Raw genomic sequence first — 19,855 nt, forward strand, 5'->3', positions numbered from 1 at the left:
CCCCCGCTTTGAGGAATTTCTCTCCAGCGGTTGAAATCAGACTCCCACAACCCCTGTGAGCTCCCGTCAGCAGAAGACGCTGGCATGGGACCTGCGGCGGGTTTTTACAGTGACAAGTGTTTATGTTACATACATTGGTCATCATGGACGTGCAAGGCAACTCCTGAAACCACGCCCCCCCCTCTCTCCCCCCCCCTCTCTCCCCCCCCCCCTCCTCCCCCCATGCGATTTCTTAGCACCGCTGTCAGATGAGTGTGAGATTAGACGTGTCTGGCATGCGGTCGTGTAAACGCGCGAGCTCCGCCGGTCGCCGCGCCACGCGGGGGAGGATCCATCATCCCGACACAACCAGAGGAAAACAAGGTTGACTTGGAAACTCTTGGAAGAGCCGAATGTAAATCTCGGCGACGTAAACGATCCAGCTTGGAGACAGGGGGACCCTTAAGTTGTTTTTCGTCTGCCTGGCTTCTTTACCTCAGCACAAGGCGCTGTGGAAGTTTGACATTGAAGGGATTGGGTTTGGGGATTGTTCCATTATGTAGTCGTTTACGGACAAAGGTCTGTTCAAATGCCATGCACTTAAAAGTAATGTAGTCTACACACACGCACACACAAAATGGCAGAGGTGATTTCAGTTCTGTGAACACTGTGTGTTCTTCCTTTCAGAACAACTCCTGGACTCTGTGAAGAGGGAGCATAACTCACCAGAGTGGGAATGTAAACGCACACACACACACACTCGACACAGTTACACGCACTTGAACATGCTCACAAAAGCTCTCATCTCACTCATAAAACACACAAAAAAAGAAACATTTCCAGCGATGGGAACTCTCGTCTTTCTCACAGACAAATGGGGTTGTGGTCAGACTGGAAAGGCCAGCTGAGCCCGCATCCCCTGTCATCACAGAACTACTCACCCCATGGTGGAGGAATATCTTCACTCTCTCTCTCTCCCGACGGCTCGCCGCCTCTCTTCAAACACTCGCAAACCGCACACTGACAAGAGACCGGGGTGGATGTTTCTTCTCTTCTTTTCCCACTTTCTCTCCCTCCCCCTTTTCCTGTGCTTCCCCCCCCCCTCTCTCTCTCTCTCTCTCTCTCTCTCTCTCTCTCTCTCTCTCTCTCTCTCTCTCTCTCTCTCTCTCTCTCTCTCTCTCTCTCTCTCTCTCTCTCTCTCTCTCTCTCTCTCTCTCTCTCTCTCTCTCTCTCTCTCTCTCTCTCTCTCTCTCTCTCTCTCTCTCTCTCTCTCTCTCTCGAAACGTCTCCCCTCTCTGGAGGGAGAGTGCTTTATATCCTTTTTTGGGACTGAGGGAGAGGAGGGAGAGAGTGAGGGAACGGGGGATTGATTCATAATTGCTCCCCTCTCTGCCATCTCGGGGGGCCTGGCCCACCCCGCACCCTCTTCATATTTCGCCCCCCCCTCTCCCCCTCACTTGGTCCAGGCCCCCGGAGAACAACACAGCTGCACAGGGGAACCTCCTCTCCAGGGTGACCAGGCTGGTTGATATCGTTTTTCCCACAACCATCCTCCGTTAATCAGGAGTGTTTTTTTCGACATGGACCCTCCCAGGTCTGAACCTCGTGGTCTGCTGGTTAACCAGGCCCCAGGGTCCAGTCCCAGCCTGGGTCTGATGTCACCTCCACATCTACCACTGTGCTCTCACTAACAAGGCTCCGGGGTGATCTGGTGTTGATGGCACCGGGGTGTTTACTGGGTGCTTTGAGGTAAATCCTTGTCTACATTGGGTGTGTGTGTATGTGTGGTACTTCAGGCCATGGGTGCCAAGGTGTTTGTTTGTGCCTGTGTGTGCATGCGTGTGTGTGTCAACGTCGGTGCTGCTCACCTGTTGTGGTAAGTGGACAGCGAGCCTGGCTTTGTTCTCCATGGATGAAAGCGGACTACGGTGGACGGGTCAATTGTGCAAAGCCTTGCTTCAAAGGTCATCGGGGGTTCAAAGATGTAACGCTTCCTTTCAGAGCTTCCTCGCGTCCCTTCGCAGGCCTGCCGCGAGAGTACAGACATCTGTTTTCCTTTAGTTCGCCATGGAAACGCCAGCTCTAAATGCAGTAAATATCCGAATGGCTCTTAAAAAACACAAAATAGCGACAACAACAAAAAGGGCTGTTATTGTGCCTCCTTTCGTTTCCTACCAACTGACATTGAACTGTCACCTCATGTCTTGGTTGGACGGCTGAACTGAGCAATGCTAATGCTAATACTAAGCTAAACTCATTTCACTGAGGGCCAGAAGGACAGTATTTCCTGTGAGGGATTTGGTTTGTTGAGGAGCACACTGCCAGAACAAACAGTAGAAACTAGAAACAGCAGGTCTGCTATTTCCATTTCACCAACCATGTGACTGCCTACATCGACGTGTGAGGTGTTCCTGCTATCAGAGCATCTGTTTATTTACTGCCACAATACCAGCAGTGGTAGCAATACTGTTATTGTTCTGATGGAAGCTCTTGATTGTGAGGAGAGGGGTGACCATATGGTACTGTGTGTGACACTTGCCCGTTCGGAAAATCTGCCCGTTCGGAAAAAGGAGGAACTGTAATCACACACACACACACACACGCCATGCTGACCTAAACAAAATGTAGGCTACTAAACAAAGGAACGGTAATCAATTAATAATCATAATAATTATACCTTTTATTTATAATGCTTTTTTCTTATACACAAAGTGCTACAAGATTGAATAAACAGATAAAACAACAGGATATATGTTGAAAGGCAACCTTGAATAAAAGGAACTTCTTAAAGCAATTCAAGACAGCGGCGTTTTTAATTGTAAAAGGAAGAGCATTCCATAGCTCAGGGCCTCTGAAAGAGAACATGTTTTCATCACTTGGGAGGGGAGGGGTGCTGCTGAAGTGAAAATGAATCGGCAGAGCGAAAAGAACGAGAAGGAGCGTAGGACGCAACAAGGCTGCAAAGATACTCTGGTGCAATACCATGAGCTGCTATATACGATAACGCGAGGGCTTTCAAATCAATACGAGCATGGCCGGGATGCTAGTGCAACTGCGGGAGCACAGGGGGATGTGTGGACATGGTGAGGTGTGTATAAGAACAATTATTGGTAGAGAGGAAGGACACACACGTGCACAGCACCAAACTCCTTGCTATTTTGGTCAACACAGCTGTATCTGTAGCTGTAATTTCCAGGCCTGGGGCAGGCAACTGTCAGCACTAGGAGCCAGAATGGGCTCCACACAGCTGTTGTTTACTGTTGCCCCTGTGGGACAGCTGTGTTATCGGGCTATATTTAATACATTAGCCTAGCTTAGCTTTACAGTTAAATGTCAATGTCAATCGATACAGGCACAGACACCGGACGCAATGTATGATCAAATATATTTGCATCTGTTAGGAGGATACATACTATAATGGAACATGATGGTTTCAAGTTTGGAGTTTAGCCCTAGCTTGCGAATAGTATTCAGCAAACAGGCCTAAAGAAAATCCCAATAGACTAAAAACATTTTCACTTCTCAAATAATACAAAATATAAATTCAGTTGAAGATGTAATAAAAGGTTGCCGGGGGAAGGTTTGTGTGACCTGACAGGAACAATGCCAAGACTGGACCCCCCCTGCTCGCCCCAGTGATCATAACAGTCTCTTAAAGAGCAGCTGATTGAGAACACCGTGTTATTATAGAGGGGTTAGCAGTATGTTAATATTGTTTGTTAGCTAGGTGAAGCGTGCTTACAGATCCCACAGGTGTGTGTGTGAGAGAGAGTTGAGATAGTGTTTATTCAGTCTGCATGTGGTGTGTGTGTGTGTGTGTGTGTGTGTGTGTGTTGTCATGTCCAGCCCGTGGGTACGTATGGGTTCACATCCGGTGCTTTCTTCTCCATTCTGCCTCCTGGGCGTTTTGATGTGAGAAGAGAAAGCGGGCCGCAGAGGAAAAAGAGACCTCAACACTGAATTCATTGGAGGGTAAAAAAAAAGAAAGGATGGCCCATTCTTCCACAGCTAATCTCAAATCAAATGAGATTATTCCTCCTCTCTTCCACACAGACTAATTTCCCATTCATTGAAAAGATGATGAACAGACAGGGATCTGTTTAGCATTTGAAACGGGAATTTTCTGCTTCAGGTCATCCCCCCCCCCTCCTCTCTCTCTGTCTGTCTCCTCCTCTCCCTTACGTTCAGAGAGCTCTCTCTGAACAGCTCTCTCAGTTGCAGATGTTTACGTGGAAGATTGCCGACATGGAACAGAATAGAGAGAGCGGAACACAATAAAATAGATACAATTGCGGTCACGGAAGACAGCTCAACAAAACAGGTGAAACAGAAGGAATTTGTCATGGTTCTCTTGGAGAGAGAATAAGTGGTAATTTCATCCCTACAGCTGGTGAAAACTGAAGTATTTTCATGGAGTGAGGGACAGAGAAAAAAAAAAAGAGACTTAAAGTAAGGCACTGCCTGTACCCAGCTTCTCTCAGGTAATAAATGCAAGGCTGTCCTGAGGAGACCCCAGGTCCTCATTAGTAGGTATGTGTGTCTGTGTGGTGTAGCTCAACCTGAGTCTGCCTTTTTACCATCACCTCCATGAATATATGCATGAACTGATATGTGTTTCCCCCAAGTGTTGCACTGTCCCCATTTAGCTATGTGTGTGTGTGTGGTCAGAACCTCTCGGGGTCTGAATATTCTGGTGGTGTCTACTCCCACCCTCTCGTTAACACCTGAGGACGTCAGTGGGAGCACGACCCACAAGCTGGACTGACTCAAGCCTCTGGAGGAGGTGCTGGGTCAGCAGGGCAGTGGTGCATCCACTGTGTCAGTGGGGATGATCGTCAGTCGGGGCGGCGTTAACTGGAGAAAAAAACAACTCACTTCTTGAGAATCGTCCCCGTTTCAATCAAGAATATGTGAATATAATCATCATAAAATCTTAAAGGAAAAGTGTCCTTGATATACAGAGATCGATTCTGCCATCTACTGGCTAAAGAAAATCATTAAAATACACTGTACTAATTGCCTAAAGCTGCAACACCTAACATTATACATTCTAATATGAGAAACAGGGCTTCCAATTCTAGTTGGATTGACAGTGGTTTCACAAAAGAAGCCAAGGAGGAAAGCCTGTCTCACCAAAGGAAATTGACAGGAAGAGGATTGCTGGAAAGTAACGGGCACTCCGAAAAATGTATATGGCACTGAGCTGTCAGTGTTGCTAAACCATGTAGGGGACAAAAGCTTTTGTTTGTTGATGAAATCTTACCTATTTTACCTTTAAGGTTTGTCCACTTGCAGTTTTGATAAGTATCTTAAGCAAAATTCAGTGTACACATCTACAGTGCAGTCCAAAATGCCTTGAATTTAACTGAATGCTTTAGATCAGGGGTTCCTAAATCCTTGTCTTCTGTCCTCCCTGCCCTGCATGTTTTAGATGGTTCCTTGTTCCAACACACCTGATTCCAATGAACGGGTTGTTATCTAGTTATGCAGAAACCTGCTAACGACCATTCATTTGAATCAGGTGTGTTGGAACAAGGAAACATCTAAAACATGCAGGGCAGGGAGGCCCGAGGACCAGGATTGGGAACCCCTGCTTTACATAACGTCTTAATTTTCCATTCTATAACCACTTGACACAATAAGATTATGACTGAACATTCCACACTTCCAGCAGTGTTTGTAACGACACTGTTCCTTTTCTTTGGAAGGACATGAGCGCTAGCTGTCGTATGGATTTAGGGTGATCTGGGAGGAATGCAGAAATTAAGCCATCTCTTAAATCCCATGACACTTGCCTCTGGGTTGGAAAATATTTCTCTGTCATCCTCTCACATATCTTGTACACAAATAAGGAAAACATATTTCATCTCTCTACCTCAGGCTTTCATGTTATTTAAAAACTGGATCAAATGGAAACCATGACATTTGACAAGGAAAGGTCAAATAAATCCATTGTACGAAGGTGACGACAGCAATGGTGCTTAGCGTGCATTACACACTTTCCAGTTCCAACGCCAAAAAAGGTCAGTCTATGCAAAAGGGGGAAGTTAAGAATCGTCAAAAGACAAATTGAACTTTGTGACTTTTATTCATGAAAACAATCTTGAATCCAGATGCGTGGCGTGACAGTTGGGTCATGTGACCAGTGCTCTCTTCTTCAGGGCTTTGCGGGCAGCTCCAGACATCCTCTTGGGTTTGGGAGGTCGCTGGTTAGCGCTGCCTTTCTTGGCCTTGGCTTTACTGAACAAACGACAAAAGGGCACGTTCAGACACGAGCGTCGGCAAGCCAAACATCAGCAACACCCACAGCGACATACATCCGTCTCGCCAATTCTTTGATAACTTCCATCCCAGCCCACTGTGAGGCCACACGCACAAACGCCTCCACATGACCACAACACACACACACACACACACGTCTCCACTCACAAACACGTCTCCACGACACAAACCAAACATGACTCGGCATACTTATGGTGGCTCCTCTGTGCGTCTGCCAGTGGGCACGCCCTGCGTTTGTGCGCCGGGCTGCCACAGTTGAAGCAGCCCTCCTGCTTCCCTCCCTGGCTCTGCCCACAAGGGTGGTCCGGGAGCGCGCAGCGAGCACAGGATGTGCAGTGCCTCCACGCTGTGTGTGGAGAGAGAGAGAGAGGGAGAGAGAGAGGGAGAGAGAGAGAGAGAGAGAGAGAGAGAGAGAGAGAGAGAGAAGAGGGAGAGAGCGAGAGAGAGAGGGAGAGAGATAGAGAAAGAGGGAGAGAGAGAGAGGGAGAGGGAGAGGGAGAGAGAGAGGGAGAGAGAGAGAGGGAGAGACAGAGACAGAGAGAAAAAGGGAGAAAAAGAAAGAAAAATATAAAAAGAGAGAAAATGAGAGAGAGAGAAGGTGAGACAGATTCAGCCACAGTCGTTCGACAGGTCTCCACACGAAGAAGGAACCCCAGCGTGGCTTTGAAACACCTTCACATTCCACTCACAGGGCTTGAAGCACTTCTGACACTCGGAGCAGTGCCTCCACTCCCGGCCGTCCTGAGAGCGGGAGAAGGACAGTTAGAACGCTGGAGCTCGCCCGTGCGCTCTCCTCAGAGGACCCCCCTCCCCCCGGGGCAGGTTGACAGAGAGAGGGGGCAGCGTGTCTGGGTACGTACCTTGGAGGGGCAGACGTCACACTGGGAGCAGTGCCTGTTCTGGGAGCTCACGTACCTCTGGCACATGGCGCAGAACCTGCAGGGGACAACACACAGTAGGACACACGCACAGCTACAGTCCCTGTCACGCACACGTCAACGAATCCGCATGAGCGCCACCTATGAGCTGATGAACAGCAGCGCATGACTGATGCAGTGTGTGTGTCTCGTGTGTGTGTGTGTGAGCACCTGTATCCCTCCTCCTTGGGCAGGACGATGTCTCGGGGCCCCAGGTTGGTGAACAGCCGGACAGGGGACTGTTTCCGGCCCGTCTTCCCGTGTTTGTAAAGGGGGTGGTTGTCGTAGTCCACCTGGAGGACAGACAACAGGCCAACTCCCACGAAAGCTCGCGAATCGCTGCGCGCACTCACACACGCGTGCTTGGATGTGGGGTGGCTGTGTGTGCGTGTATGCATGACCGAGGTCTCATACCTGGTAGTCCAGCATGACAAAGGAGGGGAAGCATTCTAAGATGCGGGGCTCAAAGAAGTAAGGAAAGATCCAGATCATCGGCATCTCCTTGTCGCTGCCCCCTGGAGGTGGGAGAGAGGCGTTACACGTCCAGAACGCCCACCAACACAACAACAGCATCAACAGGAACGAAGCAGTCTGGTTGGTAGTCTGGGTCACTGCTTCCCAACACCACGTCACGTTGAGAGCAACACTCGTCGATCGCCTGCTCACCCGGGGTCGGCAGGCTCTGCCAGGTCTTGGAGATGCAGGAGAAGCTGTTGGCCAGAGGCTTCACCAGGCCTCCAAACGGGGGGTCGGCCACCATCACAACCCTCTCCCCGTCCGCGCCCTCGCTGAGGAACGCCTGCAGCACCGCCCTGGCCGCCTGCGAGGAGCACGGAACATTCATGACTCGCTCCTCGGGAACGAATGTGAATTCACCTCGATTGTGCCGGGATTACTTTCATGAAAGGAAGTGATGGGGATGGACATAGCGCCACGTGGACCCCGTTTTTCACGAGATGATCACGATCCGTTTTAAAAGGGTAAACGTTCACGTCAAAAAATTCACAGAAGTGTTCAGTGGGAGAAGATGTCAAATGGTTTCGATGAGTCCGGCCGCAGGGTCGATTCTTACCTCTCCGCCAAAGAAGTGGTGGTTGAACATGTTGTAGTGGCAGAATTCATCCTGACCGTAGAACTGGGCGTATCTAGAACAGAAATAAATGGTTCAACGTCTGACAGAATTGTATTTCTATGTCACACCTGGTTCAATGTCAGTGCGACAACAGAAAGGAAGGCGTTTGCTCCACAACCCCTAGAGCAGTCACTGGACACAGGTGTGCGGTTCTGAGGCATATGCAACAAAAATCACTACTTTAGTTTAGAGAGTCAATATAATTGACACACCATGCCTAGCAAGACAAACACCCGAGGCCACCTTGGCATCAATAAAAAAATGGGTGTGTTCAACACACACACACACACACACACACACACACACACACACACACACACACACACACACACACACACACACACACACACACACACACACACACACACACACACACACACACACACACACACACACACACACACACCCTCTCAAATGCACACAGCAGGCTGCAGCTTGTCAAGCGAATACACACCCTTCCTCAAGAACTGATCGCATTCTTCGCCAACACAGCACGACTCCAGATCATAGCACGGTGAGTACTGCTTTCACACATGCTATCCATACCAAAGCACGACCGCTTTATCGAAGGGGGAAACGCAGAGTCTTTAGACTGTATAAAATTGACTATTGCGCAACGATTGCACAATAATACACAGTGCCTCGTCAGTATGTGGGGACGGTTCGACTGAAACTTCCCCTTCAGGCTGGATGTTCTGTCGTTTTCAGCTGTTTTCACTAACTTTGACACAACCCTCATTCACTTTCCTACCATAGCTAAACTAAAACTTGTGCGTTTGGACTCCGGACAGGCATGTTTTGACAGAGGAACCTGAGCCACTACATACCATTTTACCTACAACCTGAGTAACCAGAACTTTGCTGCAGTTGTTCTACTGAAACGGGGTGAAAAGGGACACGAAAAGAAAATCGGAGGGGGGGGGGGAAAAAGGATTCAGTGCGAATCCAGGTTGTTTTTTCTTCTTTGGTGAAAGATGGCAGATCGACAGTCAATCCTAGATGTGTCGACGGTGCCCTCCGGTGATCTTCTAGCCGTCGCCCCCTGTGGCGATCAGGGGGTACTGCAGGAGGGCGTCCTCGACCCATCTCCCACGTGCTTTCAGGGCGAGGGGGTGGTGCAGCCATTCCCCCGCTCCCCCAAACTGCTACGCAAGCTGGCTGAATCTGGGAAGCTTTCAGAGGTAACCTGACCCACGCCCTTAATGAATAAGGACGTCGTCTTTCGCATTGTACATACTAGAACCTAGGTACTGTGTACTGTACTTTAAAGGCAAACAATTCATTTCCCTTTGTGGACAATAAAGAACATATTTATATCTATACTCGTACAGTTAATTCCCAGTATCATGACCGAAACCGTTTATGTTCGAGAGCACCAGAACCTAAGCCCCAGTGTTCTCCTGGTTCCGAAGAGCAGTAAAGTCTTGTCACCTGCAGAAGCAACTTTCCAGGCGCCTGGAGGAACTGCAAGAGGAGAAGTCCAAAGCCAAGGGCCACATCCAGTCTCTGAAGAAGCGCAGAGCCGATCTCTCCGTAAGTACGCCACCGCCCCCCTGTGGTCACTGCACAACACTACACTACAAGAACGACACCACCATCGGCATGGGTGCTTCGTTCGATTTCCACAAGGCGACAGTACCCGAAAGTACGTCTTTTTCGTCTCGGCTGTTTGTGCCCTCGAGCCATGGGGTGTGGATGCACTAACACCTCGTCTCTTTGTCATGAAGTGGAACACGGAGATGAAGAGGGGGAAGGTCATGGAAAGGTTCGAGGGCATGAGGACCGCCCTGAAGAGAGAGGAGCAGGCCGTGCTGGACTCCCTGGAGCTGGATAGAAGGGAGACCTGCGCCAGACTAGACAAGGTTCTCAAAGGCTGGGACCAGCACCTGGCTCTGGTCCAGAAGAGCATCAACACTACCCAAAAAGCACTGGGGCAGGGTGGGGGGGGAAAGGAGACTCAGGTGAGGGGGGTCTGGGTTCATGTGTGGTCCCACGCATGGAACGCTGGCTCTGGTGCTGTCGAGTAACTGGCTTTCTCGGGTTTTTCCTTTCAGGATCATCTGGAGAAGGTCAGGTGATTTGTCCCGCCGTACCTCCTCTTCGCTCGGGGAGAGTCCGTGAGCTCTGCGTCCCGTGACCCATCCAATCACGTCGTCCGCAGGACACCGGCGCAAGCGCGGGTTCTCCGTGTGTGCTTTCAGACGAATAAACATTTCTCTTCTTCTTTTTATTCCTGCATGTGTCTCCAGCTGTCATAAGAAGGCGGACGCTTCGGAGGCAGAGATCAGGCTGAATGAAGACAGGTTTGAGAGGCTCATGAGAGCCCTGCGCTCCATCTCCAACGGCCTGAAAGCTCAGTTCCAGAGGAAGACGCTGCTGCTTGGTAATCACTGTCTGCTGTTTATTATCTAGTAAAGCAGGCCAGGAGTGGGTGGTATGGTCTTTCATGAAGCTCTCCTATTGGTTTAGATTCCTGCCCTGTGGTGATTGACAGGCAGACCAAACACAGCTTTATCTCCGTGGCAAAAGACGGGCGGGACTTGCGTTTCTGGAGCTCCGCCCAGTCTGGTCCGGAGCACCCGCTCCAGTTTGACAAGGTGTGCTGCGCTCTGGGTTCTTCCGCCGTGGCGAAGGGGCGGGGCTACTGGGAGGTGGATGTCCGCTACTGCTCGGTCTGGGCGGTGGGCGTGGCCTACGGGTGCCTGGAAAGGAAGGGGAGGGACAAGGGGGCCAAACTGGGGCGCAACCGGAACTCGTGGTGCGTGGAGTTTCGCGACGGGCATCTGTCGGCCTGGCACAACGACCACCACATGGCGTGCCACACGGTCGGGCGGGCCACGCCGCCGAGGAAAGTGGGCGTGTGGGTGAACTACGAGAGAGGGCAGCTGGCGTTCTACGACGCGGACACCATGAAGGTCCTGCAGGAGTTTTCGGCGGCGCTGAACGCCGTGTTCGACAGGGCCCACCACCAGTTCACGGAGCCCCTGTACCCCGCCGTGCGCTTCCTCAGACCGCCCGAGGGCCAGGTGGGCACCAACCACATGCAGCTCAGGGACCTCAGCGCCCTGTGAGATCCGCGGCCATGATCGCACCCCCGCCATGTGACGCCTCGGACGGCGTTTGACATGCTTTCTAGGCTGCAGTCGTCCGTTTGTTCCATAAAAGGCAGTGAGAGGTTGTTCAGGAAAAAAAGAAGAAAAAAAACCTCACCTGAAATCGATGTCCAGTAGTAGACTCTTCATGGGCTTACTCTTCCCTTCTAGATTTCTCAGTTTTATAAGTTCATGGAGTCTGGAACACAACATTACACCGTAAACTGTAATGTTAACGTTACACATCAGTGACAGTACATTTTGGAATGATTTTGTAACGTGTACCATGTTTTGCTGCCACTCTTTGCATATTATGTCAACAATAAAAAAAACTTCAAAAACAACCAAAATCTTTCTGAGCACACCAAAATAACAGGAAGTCCATTAACCCCTCCCTCACCTGGGCGTGCCCACACAGAGCACCTTCCGGAAGCCCCGGCCAGCCAGGGTGTCCAACAGGAAGTGGCTGCTGCGGTCGGTGAACAGGTACTGGGCGTTACTCTTCTTGTTCTCCAGCGGACGCAGCAGCGTGCTGGGTCTCTGCAGCTGGGCGTCTGTGATGTCATCAGCAGGCGCCTTGTGGCCGATGTGGGCGCCTCGTTCCTCAGGCACCAGCAGGAGGTCACACTCCTGGCACAGCCTTCTCTGGTCCTCGCGCAATGATTTGAACACCTTGAACCTAAGGGGGAAAATAAAAACGATTCTTAGTTTGATTCAAAATTAAGTCAATTGTGGCCAATTATGTCAAATGTTGCTTCAGTAACAGCTAATCAGTTGAACAACTTAAAATGGACTGTACCTGGAACAGTACTGTCTATGGGTGAAAAGCGGCTTCTTAGACTGGTTCTCTGACTCTCTTGCCAAAAGCCTGGTCTCCGATACCTACAACCCCAACAACTGGTTATTACACATTTCACGTAATCCGTTTTACAAGTAGCTTCAGTCAAAGCTAATTTGAGAAATGGGTAAATATCAAGTCATGCTGTTGCTATGCCTACCTTTTCATCTTCCCACTGAAAGAAGTTGCAGTCTTTTCGGTCCCTGCAAGCTGAACAAGCATAAAACCTTCTGCCTTTCTCCTCTCCTTTGCTGGCTTTTTCAAACAACAACGTTGGACCTGGAAGAATACAAATAAACTGTCATCATCTTGCACTATTTTAGAATCACGAGGCTGACAAAACTTACTTACTACATTTATACTTCGTAGCTAGCTGCTAGCTAGCTTCTCTGTGCGCATTTAGTCACGTTACCATGAGGACAAGACGGTGCCTTTGTATCCCCTTCTGGAAGAACTACTTCTATTCCAAACCCGTCATCATTTTTCCCGTTTAATTGCACATTCATCTTGAAAATCTCCTCAATATCTTAACTGTTCAGAACATCAGACGCATGCTGGACATGAGGACTTGCTTCTGTCATTTGCCAGTCGCTGAAAATTGACGTCACAAAATGTTCTCCCTGTGGATATCTTGTTACAATGTTGCAAATATAAGGAGGTGCAAAACATTGTTGATTGTTTTAGGGTTAGGGTTAGGGTTGACATATCATTTTGATCTTTTACCAAAAAATTAGCACACACACAGTTCCTCAAGTACGGTACAATTTTATAAATGTTGACAATGTTGCAGACTTCCATTAGGCGGCACTCTATGTCAGGAAGCCTAAAAAAGTTATGATGTAAAGCCTGAACCTTTGGACAGACATGTCCAATTATTCTAGCCTATAATAATAACAACTGTGATACCTTAAACAAAATAAAACCTAACATTTGATGGACCCACATTTTATTTGTGTACAGACACCACGGTCACACGCAAATCTGTTGCATATAAGCAATTTTTATAACCACTCTGTATCGGTATTTATTCTGAGAGCGATCACTTAATCTGCAAGAAGGCATTACCATCGGCCGTTGGCCTTCCGTTGCCTTATGAAGGACAGTTTTGTCTCCTTATCAAAAAGACAGTCTCGGTATTATTTAAAGAATAGACTATTGTTGCAAGACAAGCGTTCTGCGCACAGTGCAATTCCAACGCGGATTTGTTTACTCAACGTCGCACTGCTTGGCAAATAATTGTAGTCCAAACGAAACAATCGTGTCATTCACGACACATCTTATTTTAGTACATAAAACTACACTACCCAGGAAACCTATCAGCAACTGAGCTGAGCGCAGTGGGGCTGTCAGAGGCTCTATTTATCACCTGGCTCGAGAGATGCTGCTGAACCAGCGGCGCAAGCAGCGTTGACGAACATACGCCCACACCCATTCCGCGCGATTGGTCGGAAAGGCAGCCACGGACCGCAGCATATGACATTGTTTATGTCTCGTCTTGACAATTAAACATAGCAAGAGATTGTCAGAGTGCAATAAGGCATTTTGTAGCAGCATTTTTTCCCCATTCTCATTCCGGACCTGACCAAGGCATTTCCTGCGCTTGGCATCATCAATGTGCAGTCCTCACAGCCTGACAGTGCTGTGCCGCTGAAGGAGGAGATATCCTACTGTACATCTGACCATCGGGACAAGCCACGGATTACAATGAGCACAGGTAACTATTAAACCAGCGCTACGAAGTCAAATTATTGATCTTTTGATAGGCCTATTTATTGTCATCGAGTAGAATGTGGTCTTGTCGAGCTTATCAATTCATTAAGACCAGGAACATAGGCTTTGGCGTATGAGCATATTAGCATAACTTATTGCTCATTTGAATAATGAACTGCTGAAGCAGTCTGAAAATGTTTTTTTTCCATATTTAAAAGGTTCTCTCATTCTGACAGTAGAAACGCCCACTGTGAGTTCGGGGCTAAAAAAGCTCGTTCATTACGTAGCATTGCAGTATCCTCTGCGTTGAACTATTGTGTTGGGCGTTTGTGACAGAGGTTCAAGTTAACACAACGTCAATACAATACAGTGCTATGTTATTACATAGGAATGTCACTATGGTCATAACCCAAGCATAGCAGTCAATAGATGCAGTCCTGATATAAACCTGGATGTATACTACACTGATGCATTGGATACCGTAGCAGGCTATGTACTATAACATACTGTAGCAAAGGCCTACACCAACAGCAACAGCATCAGAGGATATTTAACGGAATGTGGGGACAAAGAGATGTTGAGCCGCATACCTCATCACTAGAGAGACTGGGGCCCTACATGGACAACAGTTTTAATGAGGTGGCCAATCAATACTGCACACAGGGAAGGCTCCCGAGCCCTCTGTTTGCATCTCTAATGAAAAGAAGTCTGGAGTTTGAGTGTGAAATGAGACCAAGATATTTGACAGTCCAGGGCTAACTGCCATGTGAAAACACAATAGACAACTTGAAAGCAAGATATCTGCCTGTCTCTCAGTGTTTTTTTTCGCTCCACATGTGACCTTTTACCTCTGAGGAATGTTAGCAGGAGTTTGGGAAAGGATATTTAAAATGGATGGAAAACGTTTGTGTCTTGTGATCTCAGCTGGCATCCACATGTGCGCGATATGCTATTCTTATTGGCCAGATTTGGCTCAATAGGCTGGTCTTATTGGCCAGATTTGGCTCAATAGGCTGGTCTTATTGGCCAGATTTGGCTCAATAGGCTGGTCTTATTGGCCATGCTCGGCTCAATAGGCTGGTCTTATTGGCCAGATTTGGCCCAATAGGCTGGTCTTATTGGCCATGCTTGGCTCAATAGGCTGGTCTTATTGGCCAGGTTTGGCTCAATAGGCTGGTCTTATTGGCCAGGTTTGGCTCAATAAACTGGTCTTATTGGCTAGGTTATTTAAGATGAACTACTGTTACAGCCAGATCTGGTCTGTTGTACTCTACTGGAGTATTGATCAATTCTGATTGAAGTCTGCCAAACATATAGTTAGTGTCTAGTTTCCTGCGGTCAGCTCTCATTATGGCTTCAACAAGTACAGTATCTGAAAGAAATTCCTCCAAAATGAAGCATAGGCTTGCATGTTGCATACAAGATTTTTATGCACAATTTGACAATGTCTCAACTCGAGTATAGAGTCACTTGCCCTTTCACCTTGAGACAGCAGTTATTCACTCTGTCTGCTTTTTCCAGTTTGAGACAGAACATCTTATCTGTTTGTGGTTAGCAAGCAAAGATTTAAGGTACTTCCTTAGCGGTGGTTTTCCCTCGGGGCCGTTGACAGTTAGCATCAAGCGCTAACTCTCTGCCGTCCATGGAAAGTGATTACCAATGACTTGCATGAATGGCCTGAGAGAAACGCCATAGCTAATTCAATCTCAGATTACTGCTATTGGTTAAAGCAGAGACAGACGGATCAATAGTTTCTTTCCCAGGGTATATTTAGCGTGTCGAGGCCGTCTGTATCGGGCAACACGTTGACCTTAAATACCTTTCATCTTCTTTTCTGGATGGTCAAAATTACCGTCACAGTCGTCGATATCGAAAATCCCCTGTGAAGCATCCATAAACACTTTCAATCCCCCTCAGAACCCCCCCCCCCCTCCCCAGGGAACCAAGGGGCTGTGGACGTCACCGGCGGCCATGTTGGAACCGATATGGAGGTCACGTCCCTCGCAGTTCCTCACACCCTCGTGGAAGGGGTGGCAGGCACCCAGGTGACACCGCTGTGTGTGGTGGGCCGTGCCAGGGCGGAGGAGCATCAGCCAGAGGGCAGAGGCAAAGTCAATGGAGGGCAGACAGGCGGGCTCTCCCTCAAACCTCCCGCTGGTCTTCTTCTGGGCAGTCTGCCGTGTTCCCACCAAGTCCCGCCGAGGCAACGGCGACGGTCGAATAATCGTCAAATAATCGAGAGCTTGTGAGTTAGCGACGGCATTGGCTGGTGAAGACGTGTCAGAAACCAGGGAGGACAGTCACTGAGTAACAAATGGTGTAGCCATAATGGTCTGTGAAGGGCTGTTCATGGGAACTGTAACTGTTAGCCTCCACCCAAACCCTCGAGCAGTGGATGTCTGAGAAGAACTGTCAGACGCTTGTCAGAAGTCACATTGTACACTGCATGACAGTTAGTGTCATGAGCTTCGGGGGATTTCTGGGTGTCTTACTATTTGTTGCTAGTCAGCAATGGTATAATGTGTCCACGTGCCGCGTTTCTGACTGTGCTCGATCAGTGTGTGTGTGTGTGTGTGTGTGCTGGGGGGGAGACAGAAAAAGGGACGTCTATATGCGTACTTGTAACTGCCTGTGTGTGTCACATGTGTGTGTGTGAACGTGTGGCTGTGTGTGTATGTGTGTCACATGCGTGGGTGTGTATGTATATGTGTGCGAATGTGAGGGTGTATGCTTGTGTGTGTGTGTGGCCGTGGTAGAGTGGGCGGTGCTGGTCAGGAGGCCACACTGCTTTTGGCGTGTAGATAAATACTAGTCTGATGTCATCGGTGTTAGGCTGCAGTGTGGTAAGACACACACACACACACACAGGTAATTAAGTCCAAAATGTGGCATTGGCCTGTGACATGTCCCTGGTTTTATATGGGTCTTTGATAGAGGAGAGGGAGGGGCAGAGCAGGAGTGGAGACCTCATGACCTCACAGGTCAGACCTCACCTGGATGGGCGGGGATGCTCATCACTGCTCATCACTACCCTAGTGAATAATACCATTCTTAAAGCTTTCAGTTGAAGAAGTACATGTAAAAGTCCCTTTTCCAAATGAACCAACTTGAGACATAGTTGTGGCCATGCTGGTCGAGCAACATTATTCAACAAACACACCATTCATGAAGGTGCCATGAGAGAGAAGCGCTCTCTTTTGGCTCCACACAAACATCAGATCGAGGCTGGGGATTGGAAGTCGCAGCTTGCGTTACAGCTGAGCTTTGACTTGTGCGGTCCTCCGGCGCGTCACACGCATGTGTGACATGCAGAGTGGGGGGGGGGACGCTAATTGAGGCGTCCACGGGGGGAACGTGCTGAGCGGACACTTCAGGCCGAGGACGCCCGAGAAGGCCTCCCGTGTGTTCGGACTGCCATCTACTGTTCCGCTCTGCTGACTTCCTGGAGAGGAGCACAGTGGAATCCAAACATCCTTCAGTCCTGTCATGCTGTTCCTAGTATGGACCAGGCTGGTTAGATGTGAGGGTGTGCGGGTTTGTGCTGTGTGTTTTGTATAGCAGAATAGCTAGCTGGGGATTGAAATAGTCAGAGGGAGTAGGATCTTTCCAGACCCCCTACTGACTAGCACACACACACAGACACAGACACACACACAGTACACACAGTACACACACACATACAGTACAGGCACACACACAAACGCAGACACACACACACACACACACAGCTCCTGAGATGTCTGTCTTCAGGTGCTGTTGAGATACTTCAGCCAGCAGCAGCTCTATCTGTCACAGGCAGCATTACAGCCAGGCTTGCTGTTCACACACTGCCTATTTAAACCACCGCAGCCTCTGCCTGTGGACACAGATGCACTTCACGCCTCGCCTCTGAAAGCGTGTCCTCCTGCGTGTCTCAGTCTGCAGCGTATGGCTGGGTTTCCGTTGAGCTGAGCTAAAAGTCTCTTTTTTCCATGTGTTTTTCATGTGAGTCAAATCCTGCCCAAAGAGGCTGCTTATCTCTGCCTCCATGTGCACAACAGAGGCTTGTTCATCCAGGTCTCCCCGGAGGAAGCTCTCCATTGCTGACCTGCTAGAGCTACTTATACCCATGACTGTGTGTGTGTGTGTGTGTGTGTGTGTGAGAGAGAGAGAGAGAGAGAGAGAGAGAGAGAGAGAGCTAGCTTGTGCCTGCTTTCATGTTTCATGACTGATGTCTGTCTGGTGTGTGTGTGTGTGTGTAGAGCGCCAGTAAGCATGCTAAAATAAATATTTGTTTTTTTTCTTCCAGAGGTATTGCTGATATTGATATGCAGAATTTCCTAATGTTATTATGGTGTGCACATGATGTACTGCACCTCTACTGACCAAATCGTCTGACTAAATTATAGCTTGGTGTCTGTCAATTGATCAGTTTTTCATTCTTTAGTCTGGCAAGTAATGAAACATTTATTCATCCCCTTTACTCTGAATTGTAAGTGTCCTTATCTGATAAGCTGAACAAACCTCATGAACAAATTTGCCTCCACGTTTGTGTGGTTCGGCAGTGTGTGTGCATGTGGTGTGTGTCATGGGGAGGTCATCTGCACCAGACACAGAGACAGCGGGAGGGTCTGACACCAAGCGTCCCCTCCACCCCGGCACTCCTCACAGGCCAGCCGCAGATCCTTCCCTCGTATCTCGCCTGACCTCTGGAACTGAAGCCTTTGTAGCGAGCAAGTCTAATGTCGGGTCTTGTTGTGGTTGTGTAAGTACTGATTTTGGCTGCGTGCTGCTGTGTTGTAATCCTTCTCCTCTGAGATTTTTCGAGAGAGCGCGTTAAGAATCCTGAGGAGGATTGCTCTCCGAATGAGATCCTCCAATCCTGAGGGTATTGCTGCTTGATTTTGAAAGAGCAGTTTCAACTCGAAGCATATGCTGCCTACAAATACCTCTCCCTTTCCCGTTACCTCAGGTGTCCTGTTAACCAGACAGAGACAGTCACATGAACCACAACCGCATCAAAGCCTCAGAATCACCCTTCCTATCAAACCCACAGCCTTGTGTCTCCCTGACAACAAAGCCACTGTCCAACTTCCCAGTATAGCCATGACACCTAGTATTGCTTATGTCACCTTGTTGCTAGCTTGGCCTATCACTTGTGAAGGGTTGCAATAATTTACCCTTTACAGATGAATGACTTGGCAAAATTACAATAAATTAGAATTTTCTGCACTGTTTATCTTGGTGTCAGCAGTGTTGCTGAAACATAAAATATATGGAGGGTGTAGAAGCAAAGCACACGATCAAAGCTGCCCATCCCACTGTTTAACTGCCCCCACTGCAGTTACTTGTGCTGGGAAATTCAGTCGTTATACAAAAGAACCAAACCCTTCAAAATAGTAATTACAGCTCCTCAAATTGAATTCAAGGAACCAAACGCATGATGACTTTGAAGGCCAGTTGCCCGCCGTCAAATAGGCAATAAACATTGAGCAGTTAGGGTGCTGTTTTCAGGGCTTTTAAAGGGAAAACAAAGCGATGACTTTATATTGCCATGGTACGTTCCAAACGACTAACTTCTCGAACCTTTTGGTAAAAACCACCCTGTCCGTGCGATGGCTCGAGCTCTCCGGACTAACAAGGGTCTCTTCACGAGTCAACATATGAGTTCTAAGACTGGGGTTAGCGTCTGCTCAGGGGCTGAGGGTTTTTTACTGCCGGACATGTCCGACACGCCGGCTCAGCCCCAGGCAACGGGTGTGGAATGTGACAGGGATGTGACACCTGGAGCCTCTCCTCCTCTCTGTCAGGGAACACTGGGTGACACGGAGGACTCGGGAGGCTAGCAGCCCGGTGCTAAATAGCAGGGGGTCATTTAGAACTGTCACCGGGTGTTTGATGGGAGTCCAGGTGGAGGCCCTGCTGC

At 48.8% G+C, this 19,855-nt stretch overlaps 4 protein-coding genes across 4 annotated transcripts in view; 2 read left to right on the top strand and 2 right to left on the bottom strand.

The window, feature by feature from the left end:
• pde5ab (phosphodiesterase 5A, cGMP-specific, b) overlaps positions 1-993 on the bottom strand; it is a 41,156-nt gene extending 40,163 nt beyond the window's left edge. Inside the window, exon 1 of the mRNA XM_084691600.1 lies at positions 921-993. Coding sequence (XP_084547726.1) covers positions 921-925 — 5 coding nt within the window. The 5' untranslated portion in view covers positions 926-993. The remainder of the gene's footprint in view (positions 1-920) is intronic.
• A 5,055-nt stretch (positions 994-6,048) lies between these two features.
• Positions 6,049-12,837, bottom strand: zcchc4 (zinc finger, CCHC domain containing 4). The gene is made up of 13 exons (XM_084691849.1): positions 12,653-12,837; positions 12,401-12,519; positions 12,202-12,284; positions 11,803-12,081; positions 11,521-11,601; positions 8,251-8,323; positions 7,845-7,998; positions 7,593-7,693; positions 7,350-7,471; positions 7,122-7,197; positions 6,951-7,002; positions 6,451-6,607; positions 6,049-6,219 (listed from the first exon to the last, which is right to left on the bottom strand). The coding sequence occupies exons 1-13, from the start codon at positions 12,744-12,746 to the stop codon at positions 6,114-6,116; spliced, it is 1,497 nt and encodes a 498-aa protein (XP_084547975.1). The 5' UTR covers positions 12,747-12,837; the 3' UTR covers positions 6,049-6,113.
• On the top strand, positions 8,741-11,746 carry LOC146222177 (E3 ubiquitin-protein ligase TRIM62). Its single transcript, XM_084691850.1, has 7 exons — positions 8,741-8,824; positions 9,285-9,491; positions 9,748-9,843; positions 10,038-10,271; positions 10,365-10,384; positions 10,560-10,693; positions 10,780-11,746. The coding sequence occupies exons 2-7, from the start codon at positions 9,285-9,287 to the stop codon at positions 11,379-11,381; spliced, it is 1,293 nt and encodes a 430-aa protein (XP_084547976.1). The 5' UTR covers positions 8,741-8,824; the 3' UTR covers positions 11,382-11,746.
• An 836-nt stretch (positions 12,838-13,673) lies between the features above and the next one.
• Positions 13,674-19,855, top strand: part of ablim2 (actin binding LIM protein family, member 2) — a 54,864-nt gene continuing 48,682 nt past the window's right edge. Inside the window, exon 1 of the transcript XR_014746683.1 lies at positions 13,674-13,954. The gene's annotated coding sequence lies outside the window, so the exon portion shown is untranslated. The remainder of the gene's footprint in view (positions 13,955-19,855) is intronic.

The sequence above is a fragment of the Hypomesus nipponensis genome, chromosome 25 (assembly GCF_054491055.1).
Source record: "Hypomesus nipponensis isolate SF chromosome 25, ASM5449105v1, whole genome shotgun sequence".
NCBI classification, from domain to species: Eukaryota; Metazoa; Chordata; class Actinopteri; order Osmeriformes; family Osmeridae; genus Hypomesus; species Hypomesus nipponensis.

Bases quoted from the DNA above. Each gene is read 5' to 3' on its own strand.
- LOC146222177 (XM_084691850.1), top strand. From the start codon at position 9,285: ATGGCAGATCGACAGTCAATCCTAGATGTGTCGACGGTGCCCTCCGGT. The intron at 9,844-10,037 runs GTAAGTACGCCA...TTTGTCATGAAG, and splicing joins AGCGCAGAGCCGATCTCTCC to TGGAACACGGAGATGAAGAG. The intron at 10,694-10,779 runs GTAATCACTGTC...CTATTGGTTTAG, and splicing joins GAGGAAGACGCTGCTGCTTG to ATTCCTGCCCTGTGGTGATT.
- zcchc4 (XM_084691849.1), bottom strand. From the start codon at position 12,746: ATGAATGTGCAATTAAACGGGAAAAATGATGACGGGTTTGGAATAGAA. The intron at 11,602-11,802 runs GTGAGGGAGGGG...GTTGTGTTCCAG, and splicing joins CTCTGTGTGGGCACGCCCAG to ACTCCATGAACTTATAAAAC. The intron at 7,999-8,250 runs GTAAGAATCGAC...TGCTCCTCGCAG, and splicing joins ACCACTTCTTTGGCGGAGAG to GCGGCCAGGGCGGTGCTGCA.